The 15,889-nt window shown below is 33.4% G+C and overlaps 1 protein-coding gene across 1 annotated transcript in view; it reads right to left on the reverse strand.

The window, feature by feature from the left end:
* Nucleotides 1–2,525: 2,525 nt before the first annotated feature.
* Nucleotides 2,526–15,889, reverse strand: part of LOC115220355 (inter-alpha-trypsin inhibitor heavy chain H3) — a 68,018-nt gene continuing 54,654 nt past the window's right edge. Inside the window, exons 9-13 of the mRNA XM_029790462.2 lie at nucleotides 14,381–14,471; nucleotides 10,887–10,979; nucleotides 7,332–7,445; nucleotides 4,702–5,058; nucleotides 2,526–4,033 (exon numbers count right to left, since the gene is read on the reverse strand). Of these exons, the coding sequence (XP_029646322.1) occupies nucleotides 3,846–4,033; nucleotides 4,702–5,058; nucleotides 7,332–7,445; nucleotides 10,887–10,979; nucleotides 14,381–14,471 (843 nt within the window). The 3' untranslated portion in view covers nucleotides 2,526–3,845. The remainder of the gene's footprint in view (nucleotides 4,034–4,701; nucleotides 5,059–7,331; nucleotides 7,446–10,886; nucleotides 10,980–14,380; nucleotides 14,472–15,889) is intronic.

The raw sequence follows: 15,889 nt of genomic DNA on the forward strand, positions 1-15,889 counted from the left end.
GGATAGGACGCCAGTCCATCGCAGCGTTACTCATTTTTGCCAGCTGAGTAGACTGAAGCAACGTGAAATGAAGTGTTTTGCTCAAGAACACAACGCGTCGCCTGGTCCAGGAATCGAAACCACAATCTTACGATCATGATACTGACACCCTAACCACTAAGCCACGCGCCTCCACAAATGCGCCCATTTAAAGGCTAGCCAGGCTCATGGGCCCGGTTTCCCGGTTTCCGTGGTGTACGTGTTCCCCAGCTGGATAGGACGCCAGTCCATTGCAGCGTTACTCATTTGTGCCAGCTGAGCGAAGTGGAGCAACGTGAAATGAAGTGTTTTGCTCAAGAACACAACGCGTCGCCTGGTCCAGGAATCGAAACCACAATCTTATGATCATGATGCTGACACCCTAACCACTAAGCCACGCGCCACCATAATAGCAGTATAGCAACAATGTAATATTAAGGACATTGCGATTTATTATTACAGTGGGATAATGAAGACTAGAGCTATAAGCCTTAAAGTTTATACATTGGAGTATTTTCATGAGAAAAAGAACCGTGAGAAGTTGAACAACAGGCTATCGCTGCTATTTTCTTCTAGGTCAAACCTAATATAATAGATCGATGGCTGAAAGATATTTCAGTCGTGACCATCCTGTTATATTAGACTACATGTTTCTGATGTTTGTAATGCTTCTTGTATTTATGAAGACAATAGGACCACATCTGAGAGAGATTTACTTCTGCTTCTAGCCAATCAAACGCCTAGTATGATCCTCCTTCGTCGGATTATAGATAAGAGTTAAGTCGGTATGTCCTTGAGCTGAAATCCCAATACTGAGATCTACCAACATTATCATTTCAAGATATTCCTTCTCTACTTACATAGTCAAAATCTAATGAAACAATAATGAACGACACAAGAAAAAAATATATAATTTTTCACCTTTAAAAATGTTACACCGATGAAGCTACGTCATATATGAATCAATATCGATTTACAAGTTTGGTACCAAGTCACAAGTTTGGTGGGAAGAGCTAGTCAATCCAATCGACTGCAGTACTCGACTGGTGCTTTATTTTATCGCTCACAGGAGGATGAAATGCAACGAAGGTGATGTAAGATATCTGGGTCTAAGTGAGCTGATAAAGCTATAACTAAGAAAAGAGAAACAACAGCGTGGAGAACGCTAATCAATAGGTGTCATTAGTCCTACTCAAAGACCAGCATCCTCTGCGAACCGAAAGAGTTTGAATAGATCACCTCGACCCTGATTCCATTTCCGAGAGTTTTTTACTGGTTCTAAGGTGGCGAGCCGGCAGTTCCATTAGCACACAAAGCAAAATGCTTAACGGCATTTCGTCTTTACGTTCTGAGTTCAAATTCTGCTGGAGTCAACTTTGCCTTTCATCCTTTCGGGATCGATAAATTAAGCAGTAGTTGGGCACTGGTGTCCATGGTATCGCCTTAACCCTTCACCCGAAATTTCTGGATTCGTCCCAACTAGTCATAACCAGTTGTAACGCTGTATTGATTTTTTCAAAGTAAAGATGAGATGGAAAGTAACCAGGACTGTGAGGCTCCAGGTGACAGTAGGAAGGTGAATAAAACGAAGAAAAGGAACTCAATCCAAATATGCAAAACCAAAATATGTAAAGTGGGGTTCGTCTTTATCCCACATCGAATTGAAGTTCACAGTTCATTGCCACAAAACCGAGAGCATAAGGCTGTTAAAAAGTCAACAAAGATGAAGAGAAAAGCATTGAAATTACTGAAGAGTATATGAACTCTGATTTTGTGTAACACTTGCTTGATTTATTGTTAGTAAAAACCACACGGCCCATCTATAAACCATTTACTACGCAATTTCGTTTAGGCTGTGACAGACTTCTTGCGCAATCGATACCGAAAATACTCATAGGTATTGTTAGTTAAGGAGGACAGGAAGCAGATGTCATTGGGTGCTCTGGCTCAACGGAACCACCTATGTGTGGGCAGTTTGCCTAAAACTGTTTACCGTGTGATTTTTAATTAAATTATATGTTGTGTTTTATATAATTATATCAATATTCTGCAATTTTATAAATATTAATAAATTCATTACATAACATTATTAACTGTTTTTTCTTAAAACACACACACATACATACATATATATATATATATAATATATATATACATATATATATTATATATATATATATATATATATATATATTATATATATATATATACATATACATAGATATATATTATTGAGATAGATAGATAGATAGATAGATAGATAGATAGATAGATAGATAGATAGATAGATAGATAGATAGATAGAGAGATATACAACGGGCTACCGAAAAGTTTCCCATTACCAATTTCATTCACAAACCATTGGTTGGTCCCATGCCCAAGATGTTGCCCAGCTTTTCAATTTTTTTGAGGTGGTAGGGTGTGATAAGAAAAGTTTTGATATCAATATGGAATGAGAAACATAAAATATAAAGAATGTATATTAAAAAGATTATAACGACAACAGATTGAAAATTATTTTTAGCGTGTCCTGAATAATTTATTCAAATTATAGTATCAAACAAGTCTTTGACAATTAATTGTTCAACTGAACCATATTCTGTTCTATTTACTGGTTATCATCACCCGTAACTAACTTCGATGTTATTTATAGGTTCTGTTCTATTGCACCGGTTGTAAAAATGGAGATTATGCAGCCTTGCCAGATTATAAACCATATGTATTGTTAATGTATTTTCTCTGGATATATAATTTGATCTGTGTCCTTATTTTTACGTGTTGCTTATGTAAGGCAATCATTTAAGAAGTAACATACTTCACAGTTTTCCCTCAAAGTTTATGTTTTTGTATTTAGTCCTTGATTTTTATATGCGTATATCATCAGTTTTTATATGTATGTATATATATATATATATATATATATTATATATATATATAATATATATATATATATCATATACATATATATTTTACATATTGTGTAAAGCAACAGAAAGAGTACAGTGAAAATGCATTGATGAGTGGAAGTTTCAACGTTTCCGACAGAGTTCTCCTTCAGGGTAAAGTTGATGTGAAGGAAATAAAAGAAAGTCGACCGAGAGTTGTATCATCTATGTCTGAGAAATTGGCTGCAACTGATGAGGAACACAAGACAACCTGAGCTCCACAGGTGGACAGAGTTGTAAGGGAGAAAAAGAGGATGAGAGGCGGGGGTCAAGGGAAGAAAATTTAAAAGTGGGGTACAACAGCAGGCAAACGTGAACAGGGGGAAAAGAGTGTTGGTATCATTCTCTCTCTCTCTCTTTTTCACTCTTTCACTCTTTCACTCACTTTCCTTTCCTTACTTCCCCTTGTTTACATTCGAAGTTCATATTGTCATGCAATCCTCATCAGTTGCAAATGTAAGATTATTTTCCTTAATTTATTTGTGTCTTGTCAACCTTACCCTGAAGAAGGACCCTATCGAGAACGTCTGATATTCCTCTCCCCTCGACAACTTCGAATTAGTCTTTCCATTGCATTTTCCATATAATACAAGTCTTGCCGATGCAAGCCATCACAGGCCTCCTTTTATCCTTTTTATTCTTTATATATATATATATATATATATATATATACATATATATATACATATTAGTGATTATGTACGTGTTTGTATTTGTGGGTGCTTGTGATGTAAAAATCTCTAGCTGAGAATTCATAATTTCAGTCCATTAAAATGTTATGTAGTACGATGTGGTGCCTTTGCAGATATACACATGTAGACAGCATGCTAGCTCGCAGGCGTGTTAGCACTCACACCCGTAAGCGTACGTTTTCTATGGCCTTCAGATGAACTTATGATGTAAAACCCAGCAGGGTACTGTGGAAATAATCATATTATTTCTGAAATTTAAGATTGCGTGTTCAACAAACCTCTGTTTGGGAGGTTTTGTAAAAGTCAACTTTCCGACCGTTTGTCCTTTGGCGTTTTTCTTTGTGTGTCTCAGTTTTGCTTTCAGGTGCATAAACTTTCCTGAAAAGATACGTTAGAAGAAAGAATAGCTGTTAATAACAATTCACAATGTTAGAAAAGTTGTTTTCAATAATATGCATTACAAAGGATGGATTTTGTAGTCACAAAAGTTGATTTATATACAGAGCCTCAAAAGTTGTTTATAAAAGAGCTATGAGTACTGCCTTTACATTTAACTAAAGAAAAAGCCCTGTTTGTATGTGCGTGTGTGTATGTGTGTGTGTGTGTGTGTGGTGTGTGTGAGTGTGTAAGATCTAGGTAGGTTTGAAAATGATCTCATGAGATTTTAAAAATATTTATACATGTATATGAGATATTGTTTTCAAATTTTGGCAGAAGGCCAGCAATTTCGTGGGAGAAGGTAAGTCGGTTACATTGACCCCAACGTTCAACTGGTATATATTTTATCGAACTTCTGAAGGATGAAAGGACCCCGATGGCATATAAACACAGAACGTAAAGACGGACGAAATGCCACTAAGAGTTTTGCTTGGCGCACTGACGATTCTGCCAGCCCACCGCCTTAAATATATATGAGATATCAAGAGAGAGAGAGAGGGGGATGAGAGGGGGAAAGATGAGGGAGCAAGGGAGAGGGAGATGAGGGAAGGAGGGAGAAACAGAGACATATATAGAGATTCAATATTGCAAATTTTGTTGCCACATACCAATATAGCCGGTGACACTCTTTGAGAATCCTTTTCCAATGACCACGTGGAAGTTCAGATAATCAACTTTCGTTGGTCGTTTTCCAGCCAAAGAGCGTTTGATAAGAAACTGTTGGTACTGCGAGATTTTTATCATGAGACTGTGTCCTCTTCCGTTGATTTCGAGATTTGAGTTACTTGAAAGTATTCGTGTCTCGTTGGTCCACAAATACTTCTGTCCGTTAAAGAAAATGTATTGAGGTGTAACGATCACATTGGTGAAGCGTGATTGAATGAATATTGTTCCCATAAAGGTTTTCAGTTCACCAGTTTTGTAATGATCTTTGCTTGCTATCATTGCTGCTGTAACTTCAAGAGCTGTGCAAAAGAAAAAAAGAGAACATATATGTACATACATATATATATATATATATATAAATAATATATATATATACATATATATATATATATATATATATATATATAATATACATATATATATATATATATACATATATATATATATATATATATATATATATATATATATATATATATATATATACAATATATATATATATACATATATATATATATTATATATATATATATATATATTGGGTTGTCCGGAAAGTTCGTGCTTACATTCCGACATATTTTAGAACATGGTTGAGTCCATAAAATAGGATTTGACTACACATCCATTTAGACTACAGTTTGAGCTGTCTTTTCGTGGAAGAAGGTTTATGTTCCTATAACCTGTGTTAAATCTGTAACTAACCCTTTAAAACGGAAGATATGAAAGTTCATTTACGGCACTTGATGATTTTCTTTTTTCCGTAAAGGGAAAAATGCCTCACAAGCAACCAAAGAAATATGCGCAGTTTAGGTGATGTTTCTTTATCCGAAAGAACTGTACGGAAGTGGTGCACAAGGTTCCGAGCTGGAGATTTTAGCCTTATTGATAAAGAGCGATCAGGCAGCCCATCTACTACAGATGATGACCAAATCAAGTCATTAATTGAGGATTACCCCCATTGCACAACCCGAGAATTGACAGAAAGTCTCAACGTATCAAAATCCGTTGTTCATAAGCACCTGGTAAACTTTGGGTAATGGCAAGTATTTATTGGTTTATTTCTTTCCTTTAAAAATCGGCACGAACTTTCCGGACAACCCATACATATATATATATATATATATATATATATATATATATATATATATATATATATATATATATATATATATATGCATCTATATATTCATATATATATACATATATATATATTCATATATATATATACATATATATATATTCATATATATATACATATATATATATATATATATATATATATATATGAAAAAACAAGTCAAAAATAGAAAATGCTAAAATAGCATTTTCTATTTTTGACTTGTTTTTTCATATATATCAACTCGTGTGTTCCTTTTCACCCTTATATATATATATATAACATATATATAATATATATCTATATATATATATATATATATATATATATATATATATATATATATATATATATATTATATATATATACATATATATATATATCTATATACATATATATATATATATATATACATATATATATCTATATGTATATACATATATATGTATATATATATATATATATATACATATATACATATATATATATATATATATATATATATATATATATATATGCATCTATATATATTCATATATATATAACATCTATATATATTCATATATATTAGGAATCAGTTTCTAAGACACCATTATGTATCATCATATACACCGGAATACCAAAGAAATTAATCATAGTATGCATTGGCTGAAAATATTTAGTATTTTCCACCAATAGCAATTACTTTTGTTGCGTCGGAGAAATGTTTCCCAAAACTAATAGTTGGTGTGCGAAAAAAATCTTACATTTTGGCATATATTTTTCCGGTGAGAAAAATTATTAATTATACATTATTTTAGGCAGATAATCTTTCGTGCACACATTAACTTTTTATGCATTTGATATTTTGTCTTTCGTTCACGTGCTACAAAATGAGTGCGTGCATTCGTCCCACTTATAGGGAATATTATTGGTGAGTATTGATGTTTAAGTAAAGAATTTTTTCCAATGTAAATATATAGATATTTAGGGTAGCACAGAATACACATTCGCAAGATATAGCCTCATATATATATTGCTAACATAGTGATAAGGAGGCCACATACTCATTTACAGTAAAGTAGTTGTTGATACATTTTATGTATCAGGTCATTCCTATTTGAAGAGTAGCTATGGGCCAACTATGCCTAACCAGTAAAATACTTCAACCACACACTATTACGGACCTTCCTCGAAGCTTATTTGTGATCCATAATGGAATATTGTTCCACCACTGGAGCGGCCCTGCTATATGTTATTACACAAGCAAATATCCTAAACTCCAACTCAAAGTAGAATCACACACTCACTTTATCATGAAGTAACCCACAAGCAATGCTGTGTTTACAATCAGCTGCGCTCCCACCACCAGCACCAACGCCAGTCCTAACATACACAAAGTTCTCTATGCGTCTCTGTTAAGCATCGCCATTATTTTGATTTATATAATTGCAAAATGTCAAGAATATTCCTTACCTCGTGAGGGATCTGAAATTAAAGTCAGTTTTTCACCTTCGTTTGCAGGGACGTCAAAGCACACGGGATAAGTCAGGTTTTTCACGTACACGAGGAAGTGTGGATCACCAGATGCTACATAACAACAACAGTAATAATAATAATAATGATAATAATAATAATAATAATAATAATAATAATAAGAAGAAGAAGAAGAAGAAGAAGAAGAAGAAAAAGGAGGAGGAGGAGGGGAGGAGGTGAAGAAGAAGAAGAAGAAAACAAACTATGCTGGATCACAGATATAGCATGCCCAGCTGACATGATATGCGATAAGGAAGAAAGAAAAGTCGAGAGAGATGACAGGTTAGCTTGGGAAGTTAAGCAGTTGTGGTGGATGAAAAAGGTAGCAGCATTACCAATAATTGTCGTAGCCCTGGGAACAGTGAGCAAAAATCTCGAGTAATAGGGGATACAATAAGGGTGGAGCATTTGCAGAAAACTGCACTTGTTGGAACCGCTCGAATACTCTGGAAGGTGCTCGAAAAATAAGAGGTGTTACCTTAGTTCACTGGTAGTGAACAGCTGACACCGTAGTACATCTCCAGCGTTAGAAGCTGTTCATAGGCAACAACAACAATAATAATAATAATAATGGTCAAGACGAAGAGCGAGATTCGATTGTAAGATATTTTATTAGTTGAACAATATTTCAACAGTAAGTCTGTCTTTGTCAAGTTCAGAATAAGAAGTGATAAAAATTCAAAATACAGAAATTTAAACGTAAAGTATGAATGAGAGCAACTAGCGTCCACACGTTGATGGAATGACATCACCAGTTTTTAAGTTACAATTTTATAACAAGCGAATAGAAAAAGAAATAGACAGTTATAAAATTGTAACTTAAAAACTGATGATGTCATTCCATCAACGTGTGGACTCTTGTTGCTCTCGTTCATACTTTACGTTTAAATTTCTGTAATTTTGATGTTTTATCACTTCTTATTTTGAACTTGACAAAGACAAACTTACTGCTGAAATATCGTTCAACTAATAAAATATCTTACAATCGACTCGCGCTCTTCGTCTTGACTGTTTACCTTTGTGAAGAGTTACGTCAATCCTTTTTTTTAAATATAATAATAATAATAATAATAATAATAATAATAATAATAATAATAATGGTGATGGTGATGAAGCTGACAAACACAAAAAAGGGGTCATAGTACCTAACAACTATGAAGAAAAAGAAGAAACAACAAAAACTTTAAAACAACTGAAAACCCCTCTCACCACAAAAAAAAACTGGAACAGCAACGGATCATGCAAAAACGATGGCAAAAATGTCCCTTCATGGCATACATTGGGTTAAAATAAACAGAAAAAACATAGACAGACAAAATTCCAGCAATGGCTGAGAAGCTCAGGACTGTAAGGAGAGACTGAATGATTTTAAATTGCAGCACAATATCAAAGCCTTTCCATTAGAAGTCACCAAAAACGCGTAACCAAAAGAAATACCAATAACTACAGAATATGTGGAGATGGAGAAAAAACAAAAAATCATATTGTCTCTGGCTGCCCAGTCCTGGCTAAGAAGGAATATATTTACAGACATGACAGAGTTGAGACCTACATACACTGGAAGCTACACCAATACTAAGGAATAACAACAGAAAATAGATGGTATCAACACACGTCAGAAAAGGTCACAGAAAACAAGAAAGCAACCATACTCTGGCCTATATACATACAAGTAGAGAAATTAAGGGCATTAGGACGGATATAGTTGTCAGAGATCACCAAGAAAAGATGCTTTCTAATCGATGTATCAATACCAACAGATGGTCATGTTTCTCTAAAAGAAACGGAGAAACTTTTAAAATACAAATATCTGAAAATAAAGGTAACTCGAATAACATTCTCATAAATCCTGGAAGTGACTGTGAAAACTGGCTACGTAATCCACTCGGGACAATTTTTATAAAAATAACCTTATCCCTTTTGTCGAGACTGGTTAAGCACAATTTAATTCTGTCTCTGTTTGCAAGACAATTATGATGCACGCAACAACACAGTTGATACAATGTAGATTCCGGAAAATGCACACACACATACCTGTATCCTTTCTTTGGAATTGGATCTCGAAGTACTTACAAGACTATAAATAGGGATTTCAAATTTTTGCCACAAGGGCAGATTTGAGAAGGGGATTAAGTCGATTACATGGAACCCAGTGCGTAACTGTCAATAATTTTATCGACTCCGAAAGGCAAACTCGATCTTGGCGGAATTTGAACTCAGAACGTAACGGCTAACGAAATACCTATTTTTTTACTGCCCACAAGGGGCTAAAAACAGAGAGGACAAACAAGGACAGACAACCGGATTAAGTTGATTATATCGACCCCAGTGCATAACTGGTACTTATTTAATCGACCCCGAAAGGATGAAAGGCAAAGTCGACCGCGGCGGAATTTGAACTCAGAACGTAGCGGCAGACGAAATACCATGTGTCGATCCGTTTATTGAAGATGGCAGACTATGATTTAAAGGACATTTTGTTGCTATATGCAACAGGTCGAGATTCAGTGTAGAGGCTCTCTTGTAGCTTTCTATGATAGTAATAAAACCATTAAGTAACATACATTCCATAAATAATTATTCCTTTACTACCCACAAGGGGCTAAACACAGAGGGGACACACAAGGACAGACAAACGGATTAGGTCGATTACATCGACCCCAGTGCGTAACTAGTACTTATTTAATCGACTCCGAAAGGATGAAAGGCAACGTCAACCTCGGCGGAATTTGAACTCAGTTCGTAGCGGCAGACGAAATACCAGTAAACATTTCGCCCGGTGTGCTAGCGATTCTGCCAGCTCGCTGCCTAAAACTAAAATATAAAAAATAACAGGTAAACACTGGGCTGAAGGACTGAAAAACTCTTCTGATTAGATCGTCTACAGAAGGTGTGGATTCGTCTCACGTGCAGCCTTCGATTTCTTCTCTCCATATATAAGTATATATATATATATATATATACACTCACATATACAACCACACAAATACGCACACATACACACAAACACACACACATAGGGAGGTAGATAGAAAATGTGTCACCTGAAGGCGATGATGCATTATAAAAGATAAGATTCTTGCACAAATCAAGTAAGAATGAGCGAGATCACTTTTTTGACTGAAACACACACAAAAAAAAAAAACTAAAAATAACTCTTTTTAGAAATAGTAAAATAATGGACTGTTGTTCTTCATATTTTTCTCCAAAGATTCGTGAATCCTATTAAATGTTCATGATAAAAATATTAATAATAATAATAATAATAATAATAATAATAATAATAGTGATAATAATAATAATAATAATAATAATAATAATAATAATAATAATAATAATGATAATAATAATAATAATAGTGATAATAATAATAATAATAATAATAATAATAATAATAATAATAATAATAATAATAATAATAATATAATAATAATGTGATAATAATAATAATAATAATAATAATAATAATAATAAGGATGATGATGACACACTTACCACCACCGCCGCCGCCGCCGCCGCCGCCGCCACCGCCGCCACCGCCACGTCGTCTTCCATAAGTGTTCGGACCTCCACTTTTTGGTGGTGATGCTAAAATATAAAAGATCAACAAAAAATATTACAGTCAACATTGTTTGTAATACAATATAATACAGCAACGATAAAGTTCTTTTTTTTTTATTTGATTCTCGGGTTCTAGAAAAGTGCTAGACTTTAGCCTTTTATAGAAAAAAAAATGGTTACTCGTCGATGAAACCTGTACAGTGCAAAATAATCTCACAGTAAACATATAAAAGGAGAATTTTCAAAATTTCCCTAATTTAATAATAAATTATCTACCGAAAAAAACATTTATCTGCTTGATCATCTGAAGTGTTACTGGTCAATACGCGTGTATTTTATTCAACTCCCAATGCAACAAATCTTAATTTACTTTGATACATCTATATTTTTTACAACAGAGACTATTGCAGAGACATTGCAGAGACAATGTACAACAAAGACTATTTGGGTATTATTGAACACAGTCCTCGTGAGCGCATCACTAGCAAATGTACTGGGTTGTGGACTGTAAAACAAAGGCGATAACACACACACACACACACAAACGCGCATGCATATGTATTATATATATTATATATATATATATATATATATATATATATATATTTAATATACATAGTATTTTTTCTTCTACTTGTTTCAGTGATTTGACTGCTGTTATGCTGGAGCACCGCCTTTAATCGAACAAATCGATCTCTATCGGTGTCTTTTGCAACACCGTTATGTTGCGGGGACGTAAACACACCAACATCGGTTGTCAAGCGATGATGGGCAACAAACGCAGACACTAATACACAAACACACGCACATAAATATATACATATATAATATGTGTGTGTGTGTATGTAGTTTTTCTTTCAGTTTCCGTCTACCAAATCTACTCAGAAGGTCTTGGTTGGCCCAAGGCTAAAGTAGAAGACATTTGCTCCTGGTTCCACACAGTGGGACTGGACCTGGGACCATATGTTTGGGAAGGAAGCTTCTTATGACATAGCCGCTCCTATGTATATAATATATATGTATACATATATATATATATGAATGTATATAACATGTATCTATACATATATATGTATGTATATAATACATGTGTATACATACATACACACACACACACACACACACATACACACACACACACACACACACACACATATATATATATATCAACAACAAATACTCCCTACCCTGTTGACCAACTGAGGGTTGACCAAATCCTAGTTTGCATGCCATTAGTTGAAAACCACCGGTCTACTGTCTTTATCTCAAACCACCTAGAGGCCTTCTCTTCTTATGAATATACGTATACAAAATTCTGAGCTTTTTTTAGTCAGTTGTATTTTTCAGTCAGTTGTCTGACGAATACTATCATATGTCTCTCTATAATAAATTATGTTCAATTTATCTGTAAGATGATATGTTTCAGACTTGGACCAGTAGCATAGTATCACAGGAAAAGACCTGTGATGTATCAGCAGTTAAATTCGTCAGTCTTTCAGATTTGTGAGCCATTATGCATACAAACACATACGAACGCATCCTCAGAGACACTCATGCACACATATATTAGCGTATATGTGTGTGCATGACCTAATTTCATGTACATTTATATATATATATTACACACACACACACACACACACACATACACACACACATACAAACATATATTGAAGAAGTTGCAAGAAACAACGAAAATTTTAGAAAAAATAAATAAAATAGTTAGTGGAAATGGAACCCAGTGTGTTAATTAACAAGCCTTTAAAACAGAATGACGCACCCCAGACACAATAATATATGTGTGTGTGTGTGTTAGAGGTTATTTTAGCCAAGTCAAGGCATGGTTTTCTCGAAGAAAATATTGGTCCAATACCTAATATTTTGGGGACAATTGATTTCCTTAAAATAATAGGTTTGTATATAAACTGTAGTTTATATTCATGCAAAAAAGGAGAAGAAAATGGAAATATTGAAGTTAATTATCAGTAACAAATATTGAGTTTATTATCAGTAACAAATCGATCATTATCCCTAACAGCTGTTTCTGTTGTACACAGTGAAATAAATTAACTATCAAATTCATACTTCTGACCACAATCTCTAGAGAGTTGAGGAGAATATACCCTTAGATATTATGTATGTATGTTTGTTTGTAGATTCAATCTGCGGTGATAAACCAGTATTTCCTTGGATGGCACCATACCTTCATGATGTGAAAATAACCGCTAACTAAATTATGTATATATATATAGGTGAGAAAGTTGGTGTGTGAAAGCACGTTGTTGGATGTATAAAAAATAGAAAAGAGTGACAAGCCTTCTGTAGTTTTTTCACTCTTTTCTATTATGGTGTTGTTCAAACGATCAATAGCCTTCGCGTAAACCACTGGTTCATTTTGTTCTCTTACGTTATTATCATCTTATAATCATCTCATAATAATGACCTTTATGACTCGTATTACTACCTCAGTCAATCTAAATGGATATATCTGTCACTACCTGTCATAAATAGCCTTTTTCTATTTGCAATATGCATTTTCGTTGATTTTTCATATTTTACCCCTGTATATATATATATATATATATATAGATATATATATATATATATATATTATTGTGTCGCTTTCCACTCATTTACTTATATTATTTTTCTTAAAATTTTCTTTATTTGCAACTTTTTCAATAGTCGTTGACTCACATATATAAATATTTATGATATAAATATATATATCTTTCTTTCCTTCTTGATTGCCTGTTAATACTTTGCATGTACCACGTGCTCGCATTGTTGCTTTCTCTTGTGTTTTTTCATTAGTTTCTCTGGATTATTAACTATATATATACATACATATATAATATATATATAATATATATATTATATATATATATATATATAATATATATATATATACATATGTATATAGGTATTTGTATATGAATATAGATATATATGTATATGAGTGGCTGTATGGTAAGTAGCTTGCTTACGATCCACGTGGTTCCTGGTTCATATATATATGTGAATGTGTTTATATACGTTTGTGTGTTTGTGTTTGCACCCCAATATCGCTTGACAACCGATATCGGTGTGTTTACGTCACCGTAACATAGCGGTTCGGCAAAAGAGACCGATCGAATAAGTACTAGGCTTACAAAGAATAAGGCCTGGGATCGATTTGCTCGACTAAAGGCGGCGCTCCAGCATGGCCACAGTCAAATGACTGAAACAAGTAAAAGAGCAAAAGAGTATATATAAAATTATACGTATCTGTATGATTATAATATATATACATATATATGTATGTATATGCATGTGTGTGTGTGTGTGTGTGTGTGTGTATGTGTAGGCATGTATTCGGAACTGATCGTTCCAAAAGTGTTCTTCTGTAGTAAAAACAATGTGCTTTGCGATGATGAAATCACACTTACTGGGTTTTTGTGTCGATGTATCTAATGGATCTCCAAATTCGCTCTCCGGTTTGACGACCAACATCGATGTCACTGGAGTTACAAATTTGTACTGAAAACATTACAAAACAAAAAAAAACACATTTATTTCAATGCTAACATAATTCAGTGATATTCAGAAGTATAAAACTTGGAGTGAACACTTAATAAAATTATTAATGTGAATAGCTACCTATAATTCTATCTATTTATTTATCTGTCTCTCTATAAATCAACCTATTAATGTAAATATCTATCTATATATCTATATATCTGTGTGTATACATGTATGTTTGTATATATCTATCTATCTATTCGTCCATCCATATTATTATTATTATTATTATTATTATTATTATTATTATTATTATAAAAAACACAAATTGACTAGGTAACCATATTTCACAAGGCCTTTTTGTGGTTTCCATTATAAAATTTTTACTCTCTGAACTACGTGTGTGCTTTACAACTTGTTGAAAATCATATAGAATTACACAACACACATATATACATATAAAAACATGCACATATATAATCTGATATATTCATGCGTACATTGATACACAGATATATACATATATGCAAATGTATATATATATATATATATATACCGTTATATATATATGTATATATATACATACATATATCTATACACATATACATATACACGTACATACGTACATATATATATATTATATATGTTATATGCATATATATATATATGTTATCCACACACCACACACACACACACATATATATATATATATATATATATTATATATATATATATATATTGACGGTCTTCAGTTTCTGTCTCCATACATACATAGATGTATAAATATGTCGAGATACAAAAGCAAATAGCTTGGAAGGATGGATGAGTAGATAACATATATAAGTACAAAGTAACTCACACATAATTTTTTTTATATTGACCAAAAATACCACTTGATGCAAAAAAAAATAATTATATATAAATAAGAAAGAAAGAAGGTAAAACGCTATCACAACGGAAATGAACTGAAGCACTATATCTTAATATATGCAGACTTAAGTGAATAAGATGAAAGCGCTGCAAGGTATTTATATTGAAATAAAAGTCTTAAAATGTATATCTCTAAATCATTAAAATTTACATTATTTCCCATTACGTGTTTGTGTGTCTGTGAAGGCGCGTGTCTTAGTGGTTCGTGTGTATTCGGCTAACAATCGTAACGTCGTGAGTTCGATTCCCGACGGTGCATTGTGTCCCTGAACAAAGCAGTTTATTTCGCGTTGCTCCAGTCGCACTCAGCTAGCAAAAATTAGTAGTCCCTTTTTTTTACAAAACGGCCAGCCTCGTCACATTCTGTATGACGCCGAATCTCCCTGAGAACAACGTTACGGTAACACGTGTCCGTGGAGTGCAGAATGTAATGTCATGAGCAAACTGTCCCGTTGATCTTATCAGCTGCAGCTCTCGTCCTCAAGACATGTATATATATATATATA

The sequence above is a fragment of the Octopus sinensis genome, linkage group LG16 (assembly GCF_006345805.1).
Source record: "Octopus sinensis linkage group LG16, ASM634580v1, whole genome shotgun sequence".
Classification (NCBI taxonomy): domain Eukaryota; kingdom Metazoa; phylum Mollusca; class Cephalopoda; order Octopoda; family Octopodidae; genus Octopus; species Octopus sinensis.